Source organism: Typopeltis vanoorti, chromosome 16, assembly GCF_054136105.1.
Source record: "Typopeltis vanoorti isolate ZY-2024b chromosome 16, IOZ_Tvanoo_1.0, whole genome shotgun sequence".
Lineage (NCBI taxonomy): Eukaryota > Metazoa > Arthropoda > Arachnida > Uropygi > Thelyphonidae > Typopeltis > Typopeltis vanoorti.
Genome location: NC_143564.1, coordinates 54,794,648 through 54,811,936, shown reverse-complemented (window position 1 = coordinate 54,811,936; position 17,289 = coordinate 54,794,648). Strand labels below are relative to the sequence as shown.

Genomic DNA, 17,289 nt, shown 5'->3' with positions numbered 1-17,289 from the left:
ACTCATGTCTTATGATTCGTGTTTTGAACATATTTACTGGCCTTTGCTTTTCTTCCTGATGATGTCCATGTTACATTGGATAAAATATATTGGAGATTTTAATAATTCTATATTTTTTTCTACCCATGTTATCCATGTAAATGTTTAGAAATATTCCCTTATTATTATTGCACAGGCATCTTTGGGCTAAAGGGACTTTTGATACATGGTATATAGCCTCTCAAAGTCATCCCACCTTCTAGTTGGAGGAAATGCTAGCCATCTTAGGTGGTAAATGTCTTTCGTTGCTTGGTGAAATACCACCTGAACTGGAGGCCTGAAGTGGTTTACAGCCACGTCTGGTCACCAGGACAAGGGCTCCACTTTCTGTCCCACCCCCCACTCACACGTAGTGTGGGTGATACTGTAAAGGGCATGTCAATCACACTGCAGAATCAAGACCCTCTACTATTTGATGGTGCAGCAGTAAAATGGTTCCACATGCCAGCCTGATAGTAACAAATTTGGGGGCTTCCCAATGAGCTGGTACTAAATCCTGCTGCCACTTACTTTTCTGTTCATGACTGGAAGAAGACCAAATAAGGTGGTATGCAGTAGAGGAAACTGTTGAAGCTACATACAGACAGGAAACCGGTTCCCCTCTCTGTTGGCGTTATGTTTGTGAGTCATCACCTCCCTTTGCATATCCCTATTCCTTATTTCTTCTTTTCCACATATAATGAATTACAACTCAATGAAACATGGTTTCATTTTCTTATTTTATGTAGATCATCCTTTATGGGGACTTTTAAGTTGTTAGTGTCCACAACTTAAATTGCCTTCCATTCTCCAGTTCCATCAATCAAGCTAGGAGAGATGCCAAAGTATTGGCCATTAACAACAATGTAACAGAGATAGTCAGTATCCCTAACATAATATCCGACAATCCTGCTAACCTGTCCATACACGTGACCTCTTCTTAACATGCTTCTTCTTCCAAATATACTGTAGATATCAATTCTCCTCTTGGTAACTCAGACTACAACCTCATACAAGTCTCCTTACATGGAACAGTCCTCACTTAACATTCTCATTACCTCTGTGCTCTGACTACTGTTTCTGTTCTGATAAATACAAACACTTGCTCATACTGAATAACAGAAATCATCTTCAAAGGAATGAATGGCTTCATCCCCATTCCACCCCAAATTCCCAACCATTATCTAAGCCTTAATTCTTGAATAAGTGTGCCAGTGCACCACAAGAAAAAAAAATTAACATACAATAGTGGCTCTGGACAAGAACTCCAACTGCACCCTCTGCGTATGTCACAGTTCGCAACAGTTGGAAAAAAAGCAACACACCAACAAATCTAAATAAGATTTTGAAAGGACTAAATGCTGCAAATTTGCCTCCTATCTAAATGTTAGTCAAACCATCAGGCATAACTTGAGCAAAAGTTAATATTCTGTTAATGTTCTCTCACATCTAGATAGTACCATAACATCACCCAAAGACAAGACTGCCTTAGTGGCATCACTGGTTTCTTCCAATTCCTGCAATGATAACTAAAGTAAAGATATTCCCAAATACTGCTTCTGATTTCTTTACCAGAAAGAAATCAGAAATCAACCAATGGAAAAACTCACTTGATCACTCTCAGTATTTCTAAAGTATTTTAATCAAGTTTGGCAGGTTAGGCCTACTCAGTAAACTAACCAACAATCTTATGGTCTTCTTTTGCCCTTCTGCAACTGTATCGGCATCTTTCTCACTGGTTGTTCACTACAAGTAATGGTGGATGATATCTTCTCCAGTTTCCACACCAATATAGGAAACTGTACTAATTTCACCCTATTCCTCTTGTACCTTCAAATCCTGTCCATAGCTTTGTCAATGACAGTACACTTTGTTCCTACTCTTTATTTGAAAAACCTTGTATTGCCCATGTAATACAAGGTATGTCAAATAAAGAGTAGGAACAAAGTGTACCATCATTACATATACTATAACCAGTATCCTAACTCTGATCTCCTTGCTATATTTCTGTGGAGTGAGAATAACACTGTAGACTTCACTGCTTCCCAAAACTCAGTCCTGTCTAATCTCTTGCAAGAAAAATCTCACATCCCTTCTTCTGAATTTTAATAATACCCAGATATCCAACACAGTGAAATCATGTTTTTGGTTCATACCAATGGTATGAACAATTGGTACTTTTCCAGTTAATTCTATGTAAAGTGTTCAGGGCATGATCAAAAAAGCCCAGCTTCACCATAGTTATTATATTTAATGTGTCATTTATGTTCCTTTTGTCTGATAGGAATTGTGTGTCCTGTTTCCCCTATATATGGTAGATTACAGGTGCAATAAATGTGGTATACTCCAGGGTGGGCCAGTGGAGAGAGTGGGTCTTTGGATGAGTTGAACAAGCTTTTTAATTTTGCAGGAGGTTTAAAGGTGGCTTTGAGGTTGTATTTCTGTAGTATTCTATTTATTTTATCTGATGTCGCTTTAATGTAAGGAATGGTTATAGTTTTATTGCATTCTGTTTTATCTTTTTTTTATTGAGGTCTTGTAGAGAATTTTGTTAACAGTGTTTTGGCTGTAACCATTTTTTTAGAAAAGTATTGCTGATAACTTTACATTCGTCTTTCAGCACTTGTTCATTGGAGCAGATCTTCAAAGCCAACTGTTTTTTAGAGTACTAATGACACCTAGTTTTTGTGTTGGGTGGTGGTAGGAGTTTATGTGTATATACTGGCCAATATATACCAATTATTTTCTAATATCCTCACTTATATTCTGTGGGATATCTGAATTTTAATATAAATTAGAATTCAAATATACCACTTAAAAATACAAAAATTAAATTTATAAAAAAGGGATGTGGAGAACCAACCAAGGCTTCTGACCTAATGTCCAATCCTCACCTTCTCATGGTGCACCCCGTTAGGTATCTACCTGGATACTGAAGGAACGAGGATGAGCTTGCAATTTGGAATTTAGCTGACCAACTTGTATTCTTATTGGTTTAAACTACAATATAAAATAATGGTACAACATGATAGAAATTCATGTTGGGTGGGGCGTCGCCCAGTTGAAAAAGGCGCCCACTTTTTTTTTTTTTTCCAGGGAACCGTTTTATAGAAAAGTATTGCTGATAACTTTAAATTCATCTTTCAGCACTTGTTCATTGGAGCAGATCTTCAAAGCTCTGTTTTTTAGAGTATTAATGGCATCTAGTTTTTGTGTTGGGAAACAGGGCAAACAGTGAAATATAAGCTACTGGAACAAATCCTGAAACACACCCCAAATCAACATCAGTCAGTACTATCAACATAAGAAGCCTGAATGGCAAAGAAATGGAGCTAGCTGAGGAATTGGATAAGTACCAGATTGACATAATAGGGGATGACTGAAACAAAAAAGACAAAAACTGGTGAGATCTTTCTGAGCAATAAATACAAAATGTTATATTCAGTCAATGACAATCAAGGAAAAGGAGTAGCAACTATAGTATTCAACACTAAATACGAGGCTAATCTTCTTGAATGGCAGGCAATATCAGACAAGGATATACATTATCCCCTCTGTTATTTATTATCTATATGGATCACATTATGAAAAAAAGTGGTATTAAACCTGATATCAAAACTGGAGATGTTACTCTCAACTCTTTGCTTTATGTGGATGATTATACTTCTAAATAAATCTGATACAAGTCTGCAAGGTTCCCTGACTAAATTGAATTACTATTGTAATAGATCTGGTATGAATGTTAGCAATAAGAAGATAAAGACAATGAAAATAGGTAGAAGCACTGAAATATGCAGCTGCATTGTGAATGGAGAACCTATAAAACAAATAAAACATTTCAGCTACTTAGGTATGATTTTTATAGAGAAGATGGTAAATTAAATATGGAAATTGACAACAGAATCAACAAAGCTGGTATGGTATGAAGTCAACTGAATAAATTTATATGGAATAAGATAGAAATTAGTCAAAAAAACACTAAATTAGCTGTATAGAAGAAAGTGTTCAAGCCAAGTTTAACTTATGGATCTGAGAGCTGGGTTAGAAATAAAACACTTGACCAAAGACTGGAGACTGCAGATATGAGAGTCCTGAAAAAGATTAGGGGAGTGAACAGATGGCATCAATGACAACTGGTTTGCTGGAAAAAGAACCAGAGGAAGACCAAGTTATAGGTGGATTGATATAGTAAAAAGTGCCTTAGAAAACAAAAATATAAGATCTGATAATGTTGGAGTCTTGATAGGTAACAGATTGATTTGGAGGAAAATTGTGGATAGGAAGTTAGTGGTGATGTAAGTTTTTCATGTAGTACTATGATATCCTGTACACCCCTTAATGGTACATGTCAGGAATCTGATGATGATGATTTTATACAAGTAGTTAGTTAAACATTTATTTCTTTTTTGTTATGTCTTGAGCAAGATATTTTGAGATCTTTTATGAGGGTGATCTGAAAAGTTCTTGGCCTCAACCAGAGATGGCAACACTATTGGCAAGATTTTTTTTTCTAGGTTGGTACATCTGTCATAAGCTTCCATGTGAAATGGCAAGTCATTGTATCAAGTAGTTTGTTTTATACAGTTGTCTGAAGCAAATATGTTGTCTGTATCCCTTGAAATGGATAAAATTGAGTATTGTGTGGTCATAAAAGAAGGCTTAACTCCAAAAGAAATTCATTCGAAGTTCATAAAAGTTTATGGGCACTCTTCTCCTTCATGTTCGACAATTAAAAGATGACAATTAAAAAATTGTCATTTTAAATGACAAAAAATTGTAATTTTAAATGACAATTAAAAAATGGCCAAGTTTAAACTTGGCCATACCAGCCTTGAAGATGATCCATGTGAAGGATGTCCAAAAAGTGTAACAACAACACCAGAAATCATTGATCAAGTGCACAATATGGTATTGGATGACCAGCGAGTCAAAGTGCGTGAAATTGCTGAGACTGTAAGCATTTCAAAAGAACATGTAGGATATATTTTGCACGAAGAATTGCAAATGAAAAAGCTTTGCGAAGATGGTTGCCGCTCTTGCTCACAGCAGATCAAAAATGCACTTGCATGAAAATCTCTGCACAGTATGTGTGCAAAGGTTTCTGTGATTCAGTAGTTCGAGAGATAGATTCTGGTATTGAGACCACATGTTTATACGTGAAAAACCCAACAAGTTTTGAACGTCGTATGACTTACATCATCAGTGGTGTTGGTGTATAAAAAAAGTTAAATACAACTAACAAAGATTAAATTCATAGTCCATTAGATGTTTCTAACTGTAACATTGAAAAAATTGAAACATTCGTTACAGAATGTTTGTTGGAACATTGTTATTTGTTGTCACGTTCCGTGCTTTAAGTGTGTTATGTTTGAGATCTGAGGAAGTTAGATTTTTTATGAATGCCAACCACACTTGGTGTAATATCAAACCTTGGTTTTTGTTGCACTGTGTAGGAATTGTAAGCATTTTTGCCACTTCCTTGAATTTTCTTGTGTTTTTATCAATATATGACATGATCATTTTTTCCCAAAGTACTTTATGGCCAGTGGCAGTTGTGTGGAAAGCTAGGTCTGATTTGTGTTCTCTTCTTTTTTCTACATCTTTTTTATGTTCTGCCATATGGATTTCTCCTGACCTTTCCATCTGGCCTACATAACAAATGCCACAAGAACAATAGATTTGATAGATCCCTGGTTAGGATCTATCAAAATTTCACCTGCAGATAAAGGCAATTCCACGGTCGTCCTCAACTCTGAGGATTATCACAGCAAAATGCTTCAATTACTAGAAGACAACATGATTTATTTAGTTCTTCAGGAAGATCCTACAAGAGAATTACAAAACCGTACAAACAACTTGTTAAAGACTATGAGTGAACTTCCTCATAATGTTCACCTTTCTTTACACTCTCTGCATCCCCTTATAACCACGCATCTATGGAGTACCCAAGATACATAAGGAAAACACCCCTCTTCGCCCAATCGTGGAAGGAATTGATTCTCCTACTTACAATCTTTCAAAATATCTAGCAAAGCACCTCAAGTGTTTTTCCAATAAATCCTCATCGTTCATCAAAAACACCACAGATTTTGTTTCTCATATCAAAGATATTTCCATTAATGAAAATTACATTTTAGCAAGTTTTGACATTATCTCTTTATTTACTAATATTCCTTCAGACGAGGTACCTACATTACTAAAGGAAAAATTATCCCAAAAAAATGTTTGCTTTATTAAAACATTGCATTCATTCTGGTTACTTTAGATATCGGGATTCCATTTACCAACAAAAACAAGGCCTGGCAATGGGCAACCCATTGTCCCCATATGTAGCTAACATTTTCCTAGAAAATTTTGAAACGAAAGCTATATCTTCCTTCTCATTTAAACCAAAACTTTGGAAACGTTATGTTGATGATATTTTCATTATATGGAGTCACGGTCACACATCTCTCATGGATTTTCTTCATCTTAACAACCAACATCCTAATATAAAATTTACTGCTGATCTAGAACAAAATAAATCCTTACCATTCCTGGATGTAATGATTATACAGCTCTGAAAGATTAAAAATCTCTATATACAGAAAACCTACTCATACCAATAGATATCTACATAGTTATCTCATCATTTCCCACCACAGAAGCTTGGAACTATATCTACCTTAGGACACAGAGCACACTCTCTTTTGAATGAACCAGATGAACTCCAAAAAGAAATAAATCACCTCTCTCTTATCTTTAAACAAAATGGATACTCCAAAAAACGATTAAAAAATTTCTTCTGGATCCTCCTAGGCAGTGCATCACAGAAACTATTAATTTTAAATTTAGCATCTCCATCCCCATACATTAGCACAGTCTCTAACAAATTGGCTAAGGTCCTCAAAAAATACAACATCAGGACGTTCTTCACCATACTTCCAAAAATCCATTCTCTTATCAGCCAATCCAAAACCTATTCATCACAACCTAAAATATCCAGGTGTATATAAATTATAGTGCGATTGCAATATCCCTTATTTTGGACAAACCAACAAATCTATTGAACAATGTATAGAGGAGCATAAGCGAGACATCTCCTATAAAAGATCACGTGCAACTGCGTTATCCAGTCATGTCCTGTTTTCAAACAATCCTAATGATGATCTCCAAAGTCACTCCGTTTGCTGGGATAAATCAGAAAATATTTTTTGCTGTGGCGATGAGTTCGAAAGAAAAATTGTAGAATTCAGGGAAATCATCCTGAATCCTGAACACTTAAACAGCAATTTAATTTATAACATCTCAGATAGCCATACTGCAGTTATTCAATATTGGCATTCAAGAGAGCCTGCAAGCACACACGCAATAAACAATAGCACGCCAGTTAGAACAACTTGAAAAAATACAATGTTTTTGTTTCAATTATGTGTTGCAATTTTTACCTGTAATTCCCAGTTTTTTAGATACTTCAATGTTTTTTACTATTCTCTTCCTTTAATGAATACCTGATGAAGGCTGTTATAAGCCGAAACTAGTTGTATTATTCTCATTAAATACCATATAAGTTATCTCGGTATAAGTCATTAAATCTATTTTATAAAATGTATCACAACAAACGAGTAGAAGATCAAGAATATATATATATATGTTAAAGATACCAAGCTATTTTAAATATAAACCTGGTTTTAATCCATTTCCCAAGTAAGCAAACAGACAAGTAAGTTAAGTTTGCACCTGCAAGTAGTGCAAGTCTAGGTGACCCACACGTAGTGCAAATCTTAGGGAACTCGTGGTAAAGGGGAAATAAGCTCTGATCACTATTCTTAATATTTACCCTTAATGCAAAGTACATCTCCTTGAGGAGATGTATGATGCTATGCATTAAAGGCAAGGGTCCACTACCCAGACTGGTTTCGACCTTTATTGAGGTCTCATCAGTGGGAGCAAGGCTTAGAAATACCAAGGTTTAAGTAATACAGAGCTTATGAATATTTTACCAAAGCAAGTTACCATAATGTGCTTTGACCTTATTAAATAAAAATCTCAGGATGAGAGATAGATGTAGAAAGTTTTTTACCTTGGGTATTATATACGTTAAAGATACCAAGCTAATTTTGCCTTTAATGCTTGTCTATAGGGGCCGCGCCTCACCTATATTTGTATAATTAGCCCAATAATTATAGTTTTAAAAAATATGTTTCTTGGAATTATTATTTTTTGATCTATTTCCAACATGTTTTATTGTTTAATAAAAAAATTACTGTAGTATTTTGTGGCAATATTGTATAATGTGACTTAGCACGGTCTCTAGGGCCAGCGATGGCTGGCCCTATTTTATACGTGTGGAATACACAGCATGTATGAAGCACGTGCATTAGTGATCGTGTTTGTTTACCAGGCATAACGCTTATCTTGGGACCAGTTTAGTCTGGCCCAGTCACTGTGCTGGCACATACATACATAGCACACGATTCTTTGATTGTGAAGCATATGCACCACCAAGCGTGTTTGTTAACTGGGCACAACGCTTATTTTAGGGCCCGTTTAGCCTGGCCCAGTCACTGTGTTTGTACGTAAATAGCACGCGATTCTTTCATTGTCTTATTATTATTTATTCTCGTTGTTGATCTATTTAATTATTTTTAGTGTGTTTAATTATTGTTGTCGTTTTTTGTTATAATTTATTTTAAAATTTACATTTTTATTACGTCCATAAACAATATACATTTTAACTATGAACAAAATCGATCGTTTATTGGAAAAACATTTCTCGTTTAAGTCTAGAAGAAAAATTGAAAATCAAAAGACTTGGCGCATACCAACCCAGAGATGTGCGTTATTACTCAACAAGATGGTAAAAAAACAAGAACATTTTATATACCCTGGTTTGACAAGAAATTGTGACTTAGTGTGAGTGATGAAAAAAAATCTTTGTTCTATTTTTATTGTGTTTTGTTTGGTATTGAGAGCTTGTGGACCCTCAGTGGCTGTAAAGACCTAAAACATCTTTCCGAGCAAATACAAAAACATGAATGCAGTAAAATTCATATAAACAATGCGGTGCAATTTCAAATGTTCGGTAAAATGAACATCTTATCTTCCATTGATACTGGACATTGTCTTAATATAAAGAAACATAATGAATTAGTTGACAAAAATAGACATACTGTATCGAGGATCATAGACTGCATAAAATTTTGTGGTGTACACAAACTGCTGTTAAGAGGACATGATGAAATCGATTCAAACAATCGAGGAGAGTATTTTTAGATATGGTTTCATACACAGCTACATTAGATAGTGTTTTAAACGATCATCTTGAAAATTCAAAAGGAGCAAAAAATACTTCAAAAACCAACCAAAATGACATTTTACACTGCATGTATAAAGTGTATATAGAAGAAATTAAAAGTGAAATTGATAAGGCGAGTTTTGTTTCCTTGCGAGCAGATGAGACAACCAATGTATCGTGTCGTTTGCAGTTCGTAATTATTTTGCGTTACCTAAAATATTCTCAACCAGTTGAAAGGTTTCTAGCATTTATTGATGTTCTTGATAGGACTTACAAATGTGTTAAAAGAAGAACTGTAATCTTTTAGTCTCAAAAAAAATTGATCGCACAGGCCTATGATGGTGCAGCAGTAATGAGCAGATCACGAAATAGAGTACAAAGTTTATTGAAAGAAGTTTACTGTAATGCCCATTATGTTCTCTGTTATCCACATCAGCTGAATTTAAATTTAAAAAAGTCTGTTCATCAAATAAGCGAATAAGAACATTTTTTTCTACTTGAAGTGGATTTGGTGTGTTGTTCACATCCTCTCCAAAACGAAATATTTTGTTTTGCGAAACTAGTCAAACACAAGTACCAAGATAATAATAAATTTAGTTTAAACCGTTATCCAAGTGTGAGCAAACAAACATTGCACCTGAAAGTATCTTCAGGACTGGGGTAATGTAGTACAACACCTTGCTCCACCTTTGCAACTTGTTGCAAAGGTGGAGCAAGCTAACATCACTCCTATCTCAGTATCTCCCATAATGCAAAACACATCTCCTTGTGGATATGTATAATGTTATGCATTAAAGGGAGGGCCACTACCCTGACTAGTTTCGACCTTTATTGAGAGATAGGAGTGCTGTTAGCTTGCTCCACCTTTGCAACGAGTTGTCCGCTGTTGCAAAGGTGGAGCTACCTTACCCCAGTCCTGAAGATACTTTCAGGCGCAAACTTGATTTGCGCACACTTGGATAAAGGATTAAACAAAATAAAGGATTTCAACATCTTTCTCTAAATCCAGAGTAATTTAATAAAAAGGTGGCACACCTTTTGGCAACTCGTATAGGTAGAGATGATTTGCTAATGCATCTGCCTGGTATCTCCATGTCTGGGCCTGGCTCCCACTGAAGAGACCTCAATAAAGGTCGAAACTAGTCTGGGTAGTGGCCCTTCCCATTAATGCATAGCATTATACATATCTGTACGGAGATGTGTTTTGCATTATGGGAGATACTGAGATAGGAGTGATGTTAGCTTGGTTCATCTTTGCAACGAGTTGCCCGGTGTTGTACTACCTTATCCCAGTCCTGAAGATACTTTCAGGCACAAACTTTGTTTGCTCACACTTGGATAAAGGATTAAATTAAATTTATTATAGTTTTATCCAAGTGAAAGATAAACTTTCAACAAGTACCAAGAGTTTGTGAAACACAATGGAATTTTCATTCCAAGATAGTGAAGTGTATAAACGAGAATAAAATAGAGCTTCTGGAATGTTTTATCAAAATCATAAACGAAGCAGGATGGGATGACAAAAGCGTGTGGGAATCGGTTGGATTCAAAAAATCATGGAAGATTTTGAGTTCAACTTCTTATCTTTTTTTTTATTCAATTTTAAAACATGTCGGTGTACTTTACAACCCAACAATATCACTATCAAAGTAGCATTCAATAAATTTGAATCATCCATTAATCTCGTATGGAATTGCATCGCCGATTTTATTCCTGCGTCAGTTCCAGATGATTGCGGAGAAATTCCTAAAAATGAATTAAAAGACACATCACGACAGATGAATTACTGATAGAAGATGCTAATGAAGCCTGCGACAAAATAATTAGTGACAGATTCAGCAACTTTGAAATATTTTAATCATTTTTATGTAGACCCTAAAAATTTCAGTTTCTATAGACAACATTTTCCCAGTGAACACTAACAAACAATAAAAGAAATTATCGAATGCTAAGTGAAGACAAGTTGATATCAGAATTTACTGTTATGTATGAAAATACTACTTTTAGTGACATACCCAGCATCAATGCCTTATCATGATTTATACAAGACAATAAACTGGTCGATACCTTTTCCAAAGTGTCAAAATTAATTGAAATTGTTTGAGTGACACCTGTCTCCACAGCTGATGCCGAACGTTGTTTAAGCACTCTGAAACATATTAAAACACTTTTAAGAAATTTGACAGGCCAAGATCGGTTGAATTCACTAGCCGTACTATCTATTCATAAGGATTATTTACAAGTAATTGAACAGTTTAATCATAAAGTAATCGAAAAATTTGCTCGTATGAAATAAAGAAGAGCAGAATATTTATATAAATAAATAATAATTGTGTGAATATCGGTAAATGAAAATTATAAAATCTATATGCTACCTGAAAAGGTTTGTGCAGCTGACTAGAAATAGCAATGGTTCCCCTTCTTTGATGCAGAAATAACTGTTTTAAGGTATTTCTTTCTTAATTTTTTAAAAATATTTTGTATTAACCTGTATTTTATATTTTTTTCTGGATTTATCAGTAGTTCTTATTTAATTTATTATTTTTGTGTCTTGTCTGTATCTTTATTTTTTTCAGTGTCTGTCTTTATTGAAGACCTATTATGTTTTGATCATGTCACTATATGTATAGTACATAATATGTATTACACATTATGTTTACTTTGTAAAAAATAAAATTTATGATTTTTCATTGACTTTTATGTGCTTATATTTATGGGTTCTATTAGTCAATCTTAATTAAACAATTTTAACTTTTTAAAAATTTATTTTCTCTGAAGTTTTGACTGATTTATAAAATAAATAATAGAAATAACTTTTTTTTAACACTTGAAAAATGAAAACTCGAAAATATTTTGCAGGGTGGCCAGCTGGGGTTAAACCAGCATCTTTGGATTTCTGGTCCACTGCTCTAGTCTGTTAAGCTATTCCAGCAACTGCAAATCTTCCAAGTTTTCATGTTATTAATATGTTGAGCCCGTATATGTTACGCCCTAACAATTTAAAAAAATTAATAGCTCAGTGCATCAGTGGATTCTGACTAAACATTATTGTAATAGAAATAATAACTATAAATCAATAATAGAATCCACTATATAAAAAAATTGAGTTGTTTTTGGCCCCTGGCCCCACCTGTTTTTATTGTCACCAGCCACTACAGTATATATATATAAAGATATATATCAGAGAATAACTAAAGATTGAAAACTATGGAAGGCTTATGGTAATAGATCTTGAAATAAATGTGTTTTGTAAAATTGTATTTATTCCAAACTTGAATAATTTTTAACAAAATAATTTAATTTTTAGGGTTTACCTGGACCTTCTGGTGTGAAAGGATCTCAGGTAATGTTTTTTGCATTTTTATTTGAATTACTTGATTTCAAAAACTACCATAGTCAACTCTTACCATAGCAAATACCATTATAAGACATCATCTCACTATCCAAAATATCAGCATGACCTGGCCACATTAAAATCACTTCTTTTTAAAAGAAATTCACTATAGTAAGAGTTGACTGTAAAATTTACTAATAATTATTTTTGCTTCCTTTATTATATTGCATTAGTATTATTATGTTATCATCTCCAGCCTAGAAGTGCAGAAATTTTTTTCTACATATATTTATTTCTCACTGTATTAATACTTAAGTTTTAGATCTGTAGAAATCAGATATCCAATCACAACACACATCATTTGTCCGAGTAGATCTTGTACTGATGTAATTTATTTTTCAGTTTACTCTCAGGTGACTTATTGCATGTAAGGACAGAGTGATAGTTTTATCTTCTAAACCAATATTTGAGAACTTAGAAGTGCTGAACCTTCCTCCCCCTCTTTTTTTTTATTTTTATTTTTATTAGTTCTCATAAGAAACATCTTAAGGAGCAAGAGTGTATGGGTGAAGGGTGAAGAAGGAACTGATTATGAATGAACAGAAGATATTTCAGGAATGAGGTAGCCTTGATGTTAATATGAGAAGGACACTAACCTTCAGAGATAAAAGGGTTATCATTCTGTTGTATAAGTCTCTGATCAGACCACACTTAGACTATTGTTCTCAGATTTGGTCCCCAGGATTTGAAGGGGATAAATTAACTGTGGAAAGGGTACAAAGGTGGATAACAAAGACGGTTTCAGGACTGTACCATGTAGTTATGAGGATCGGCTAAGGGAATGTGGACTGCAGAGTTTGGTGGATAGAAGAAGGAGAGGTGATATGATTGAGACTTTTGAACTGTTGAGAGGTGGTTACAGGGTTGACACTGGGGAGTTCTTTCACTTGGTTGAACAGCGGGAAGGAGTGATGACAAGAGGCCATCCCTGGAAGTTAAGAAAGGAAACTGTTTGCAAGAGGGTGAGGAGTAGTTTCTCTGCATGGAGGGTGGTTGAACCATGGAATGCATTGCTTGATGGGGTGGTGAGAGCGAGAATGGTCAATGAGTTTAAGGAGTGGTATGATAGACTTTGTGTTTCTTAGGAAGGACCTCCCACGATGAGTCGTTTGACTCCATGGAGGCCTGAATAATAATAATAATATAATTGATATGGTGAAAGGTTGCAAATATAAAGGGTCTGGTAGTCTGCTATTCTTCAAATATGTAAGTTCTCTTTTTATTTGAAGAGTGTGCTGTTTGTCCTTAGCAGTATATCTTGATTTATTGACAATATGTGTTGCATATTGGTTAGGAGAAATAGCTGAGTGTATCCAGATATTCAGGGTGCCACTAACTAGTTTTCTTAGAAGGCTCCTAGAAGAATGCTTTTCTACTGGAGTGCTGAAAATCAAGATATACTGCCAAGGATATCTTGGCAGTATATCTTGGCCTTTAGCCAACTTTTCCAATACCTTAGCTAACACTCCTGGGATAATAAGTTGTCTATAATTTGCACTTCTATCTTGGAGCCTCATTTATGCGATCAATCTTTTCCTCTTTCCACTCCCTCAGAACCTTGCCAGAGCTGGGACTTATAAACAGCTTGATCAGAGACATTGCCCATTCTTTTACACAGTCACATTTTTGTATATGTATATATAGACACAAGAAAGGTTATTAATATGAACTATAAACAAATATTACACTGGCCAACAAAAAAATTTTTTTTTTCTGCTGATTATGATCTGACACTTGTTTTTTACTAATTTGGGTGCGCTGATTTCAAATATCAAATCCATTTTTCTCTATCACGTCAGGATTTTCCTCTGTGGCATTTTCTTTTTGCTAATTTGTAAGTTTTTGATAGTTTTAAGGAGGCAGTACTATTTAGAGGATCAAAAAAAAATCAATTTTTTAATATTATTTTCTGAAAGTATGTACTTTTAAAAATCTGTTCCTAACTTTTTATCAAGAAATTCGAAAAATTCCCAAAGATATAGTCTTTTATTCAAAGCAGTGCGCAGATCAGAATCGGAGTGCTCACCACTCTCCCTTGTTAGTAAACGAATAAATGCGTAAGAACCTGCAACGGCACATACTGGCGCTTTGAATGCGAGAGAGGCCAATAACCGACCTAATACAGTTAGGTGATGAAAAGTAGGCGATGACAACTGCCTAAAACAAATGAATGCTATATGCGTCATAGCGGACAAAGAACGATCGAAATCAGTCAATCGTTAATCGATCGTGAAAGTATGATGAGCGCTTATAACGTTTCAATAAAGTCTCTGGTTTTTTTTGTCTTGTTAATTGCATGTTAGTCGGCAGTGAAGAAAATACATCATGTCTACTACTCGAAAATGTGTCAATAGTGTAGATTCCTTTCTGCTACATTTGTGGCAGCTTTACTGTTCCCAGTCAAAGGACAAATATCACTGATTTCGTTAAGAAAGTGTACCTTGCATACTTTGACGTAAAACTTGCAGATCAGGACAATTCATGGGCTCCAAATAAAGTGTGTAGGTCATGTGTAGAAAATTTACGACAGTGGAGCAAGGGAAAATGCCAAAAATTAGCTTTTGGCATTCCAATGATTTGGTGTGAACCGAAAAATCACGTAGATGATTGCTATTTTTGTTTAGTTCAGACTTCTGGTTATAATAAGAAGAATAAGAAAAAAATTGTGTATCCAAATCTCGGTCAGCAATTCGGCCAGTTGCTCATTCCAGTGAAATAGCCAGGCCAATTTATAAAGGACTTCCTTTACTTGAGAACGAGCATGATCGGGATATGCCAGATGTTCATGAGGAGCAAGACCCGGATGTTGATTTAGACAATGAAAATTTAATTTCTAGTTCTGGACCACAACGTTTTACTCAAGCGGAATTGAATGACTTAGTAAGAGATTTGGGCCTATCAAAGGAATCATCGGAATTGTTAGCTTCAAGATTAAATGAAAAAAACTTACTGGAGCAAGATACGAAGATAACTTTTTATCGTAGCAGGGAAAGTAATCTTGTACAATATTTTAAACACGAGTGTGAGTTTGTTTACTGTAACAATGTGTCAGGTTTGCTAACTGAAACGAGTGTTATACAATATCATCCAAATGAGTGGCGTCTATTTATCGACAGTTCAAGCAGAAGTCTCAAGTGTGTCTTACTACACAATGGGAATGTATATGGCTCAATTCCTATTGGCTATTCAGTCCACTTAAAGGAAACATATGAGGACATTAAAAAGGTTCTGAAGTTATTAAAATATACAGACCATAACTGGATCATCTGTGTGGATCTTAAAATGGTGAACTTTTTACTTGGCTTTCAAAGAGCATATACAAAGTTTCCGTGTTTTCTATGCTTCTGGGATAGTCGAGCTAGAAAGCAACACTGGAGTCAGAAACATTGGCCTCTTAGAATATCCTTAAATGTTGGAGAACAGAATGTTATAAATCATGTTTAATCGACAGAGAAAAAATCATTTTTCCACCTATACACATCAAACTAGGTCTTATGAAGCAGTATGTTAAAGCTTTAGATTTACAAGGTGACTGTTTCCAATACATATGTGAAAAATTTCCACGATTTAGTTATGAAAAAATTAAAGCAGTGTATTTGATGGACCGCAAATTAGAACTTTAATGAGAGATCCAAATTTCATCAACTCTATGAACGAAATTGAGAAAGAGGCTTGGACTTCATTTACGATGGTTGCGAATAATTTTCTTGGAAACAAAAAAACGTGCAATTACAAAGATCTAGTGGAAACAATGCTTGAAAATTTCCAGCGCCTCGGTTGCAACATGAGCATAAAGCTTCATTTCCTATACAGTCATCTTGATAGATTTCCCGAGAATTTAGGTGCTGTAAGCAATGAACAAGGCGAAAGATTTCATCAAGACTTAAAAACTATGGAAGATCAGTACCAAGGAAGATGGGATTCTCACATGATGACCGACTACTGTTGGAGTATTCAAAGGGATTGCCAAAACAGAACACACAGCAGAAATTGCTACAAACAAAAATTTATTCCTTGAAAATAATAATATTTGGTTAACCGATCAAGTGTTGATCAATTTTATTAATTAACTGAACCAACTAGTTTTGCCACACTTATCTGTTGGCTTCTTCAGGGCACTTACATATAGGTTTAAACACTCTCACAATTATGCGTAACTGCAAACCGACAAGAATAAAATCTGACTAGAATAATTACAAATAAATAGTATCGAACGTGAGTGAAACATGTATCGCGTGTACATAATCAGCTAGCTGTTGCTGAGGAACTTTCTGTAGTTTGTATTAAAGTTCATTTCTTCCGTTTTTAAGGTTCTGATTAGGGTTTTCCATATCTCTGGGAGTATTAAAAGGAGCACATTGGCTATGTCAAAAACAACTGACAGGACATTTCTGGCCTATTGTCTCATTTCTCCACAACTAACCATGTCATCGAGTGGGACAAAAGCTGTTCCCCTTACTTAGAGGAAGATTACCATTCAATAATGTTCAAAGAAGCAGCCACAGTCGCCCGTTCTACTGTGAACCTTAACAGAAATCAAGGCCTAATACTCCCAGAGATATGGAAAACCCTAATCAGAACCTTAAAAACGGAAGAAATG

At 34.9% G+C, this 17,289-nt stretch overlaps 1 protein-coding gene across 1 annotated transcript in view; it reads left to right on the top strand.

Annotated features, from left to right (window-relative positions):
- Positions 1-17,289, top strand: part of LOC150098029 (uncharacterized) — a 995,665-nt gene that overhangs the window by 801,801 nt on the left and 176,575 nt on the right. The window contains exon 36 of the mRNA XM_090406661.1: positions 12,603-12,638. Within this exon, the coding sequence (XP_090262787.1) occupies positions 12,603-12,638 (36 nt within the window). The remainder of the gene's footprint in view (positions 1-12,602; positions 12,639-17,289) is intronic.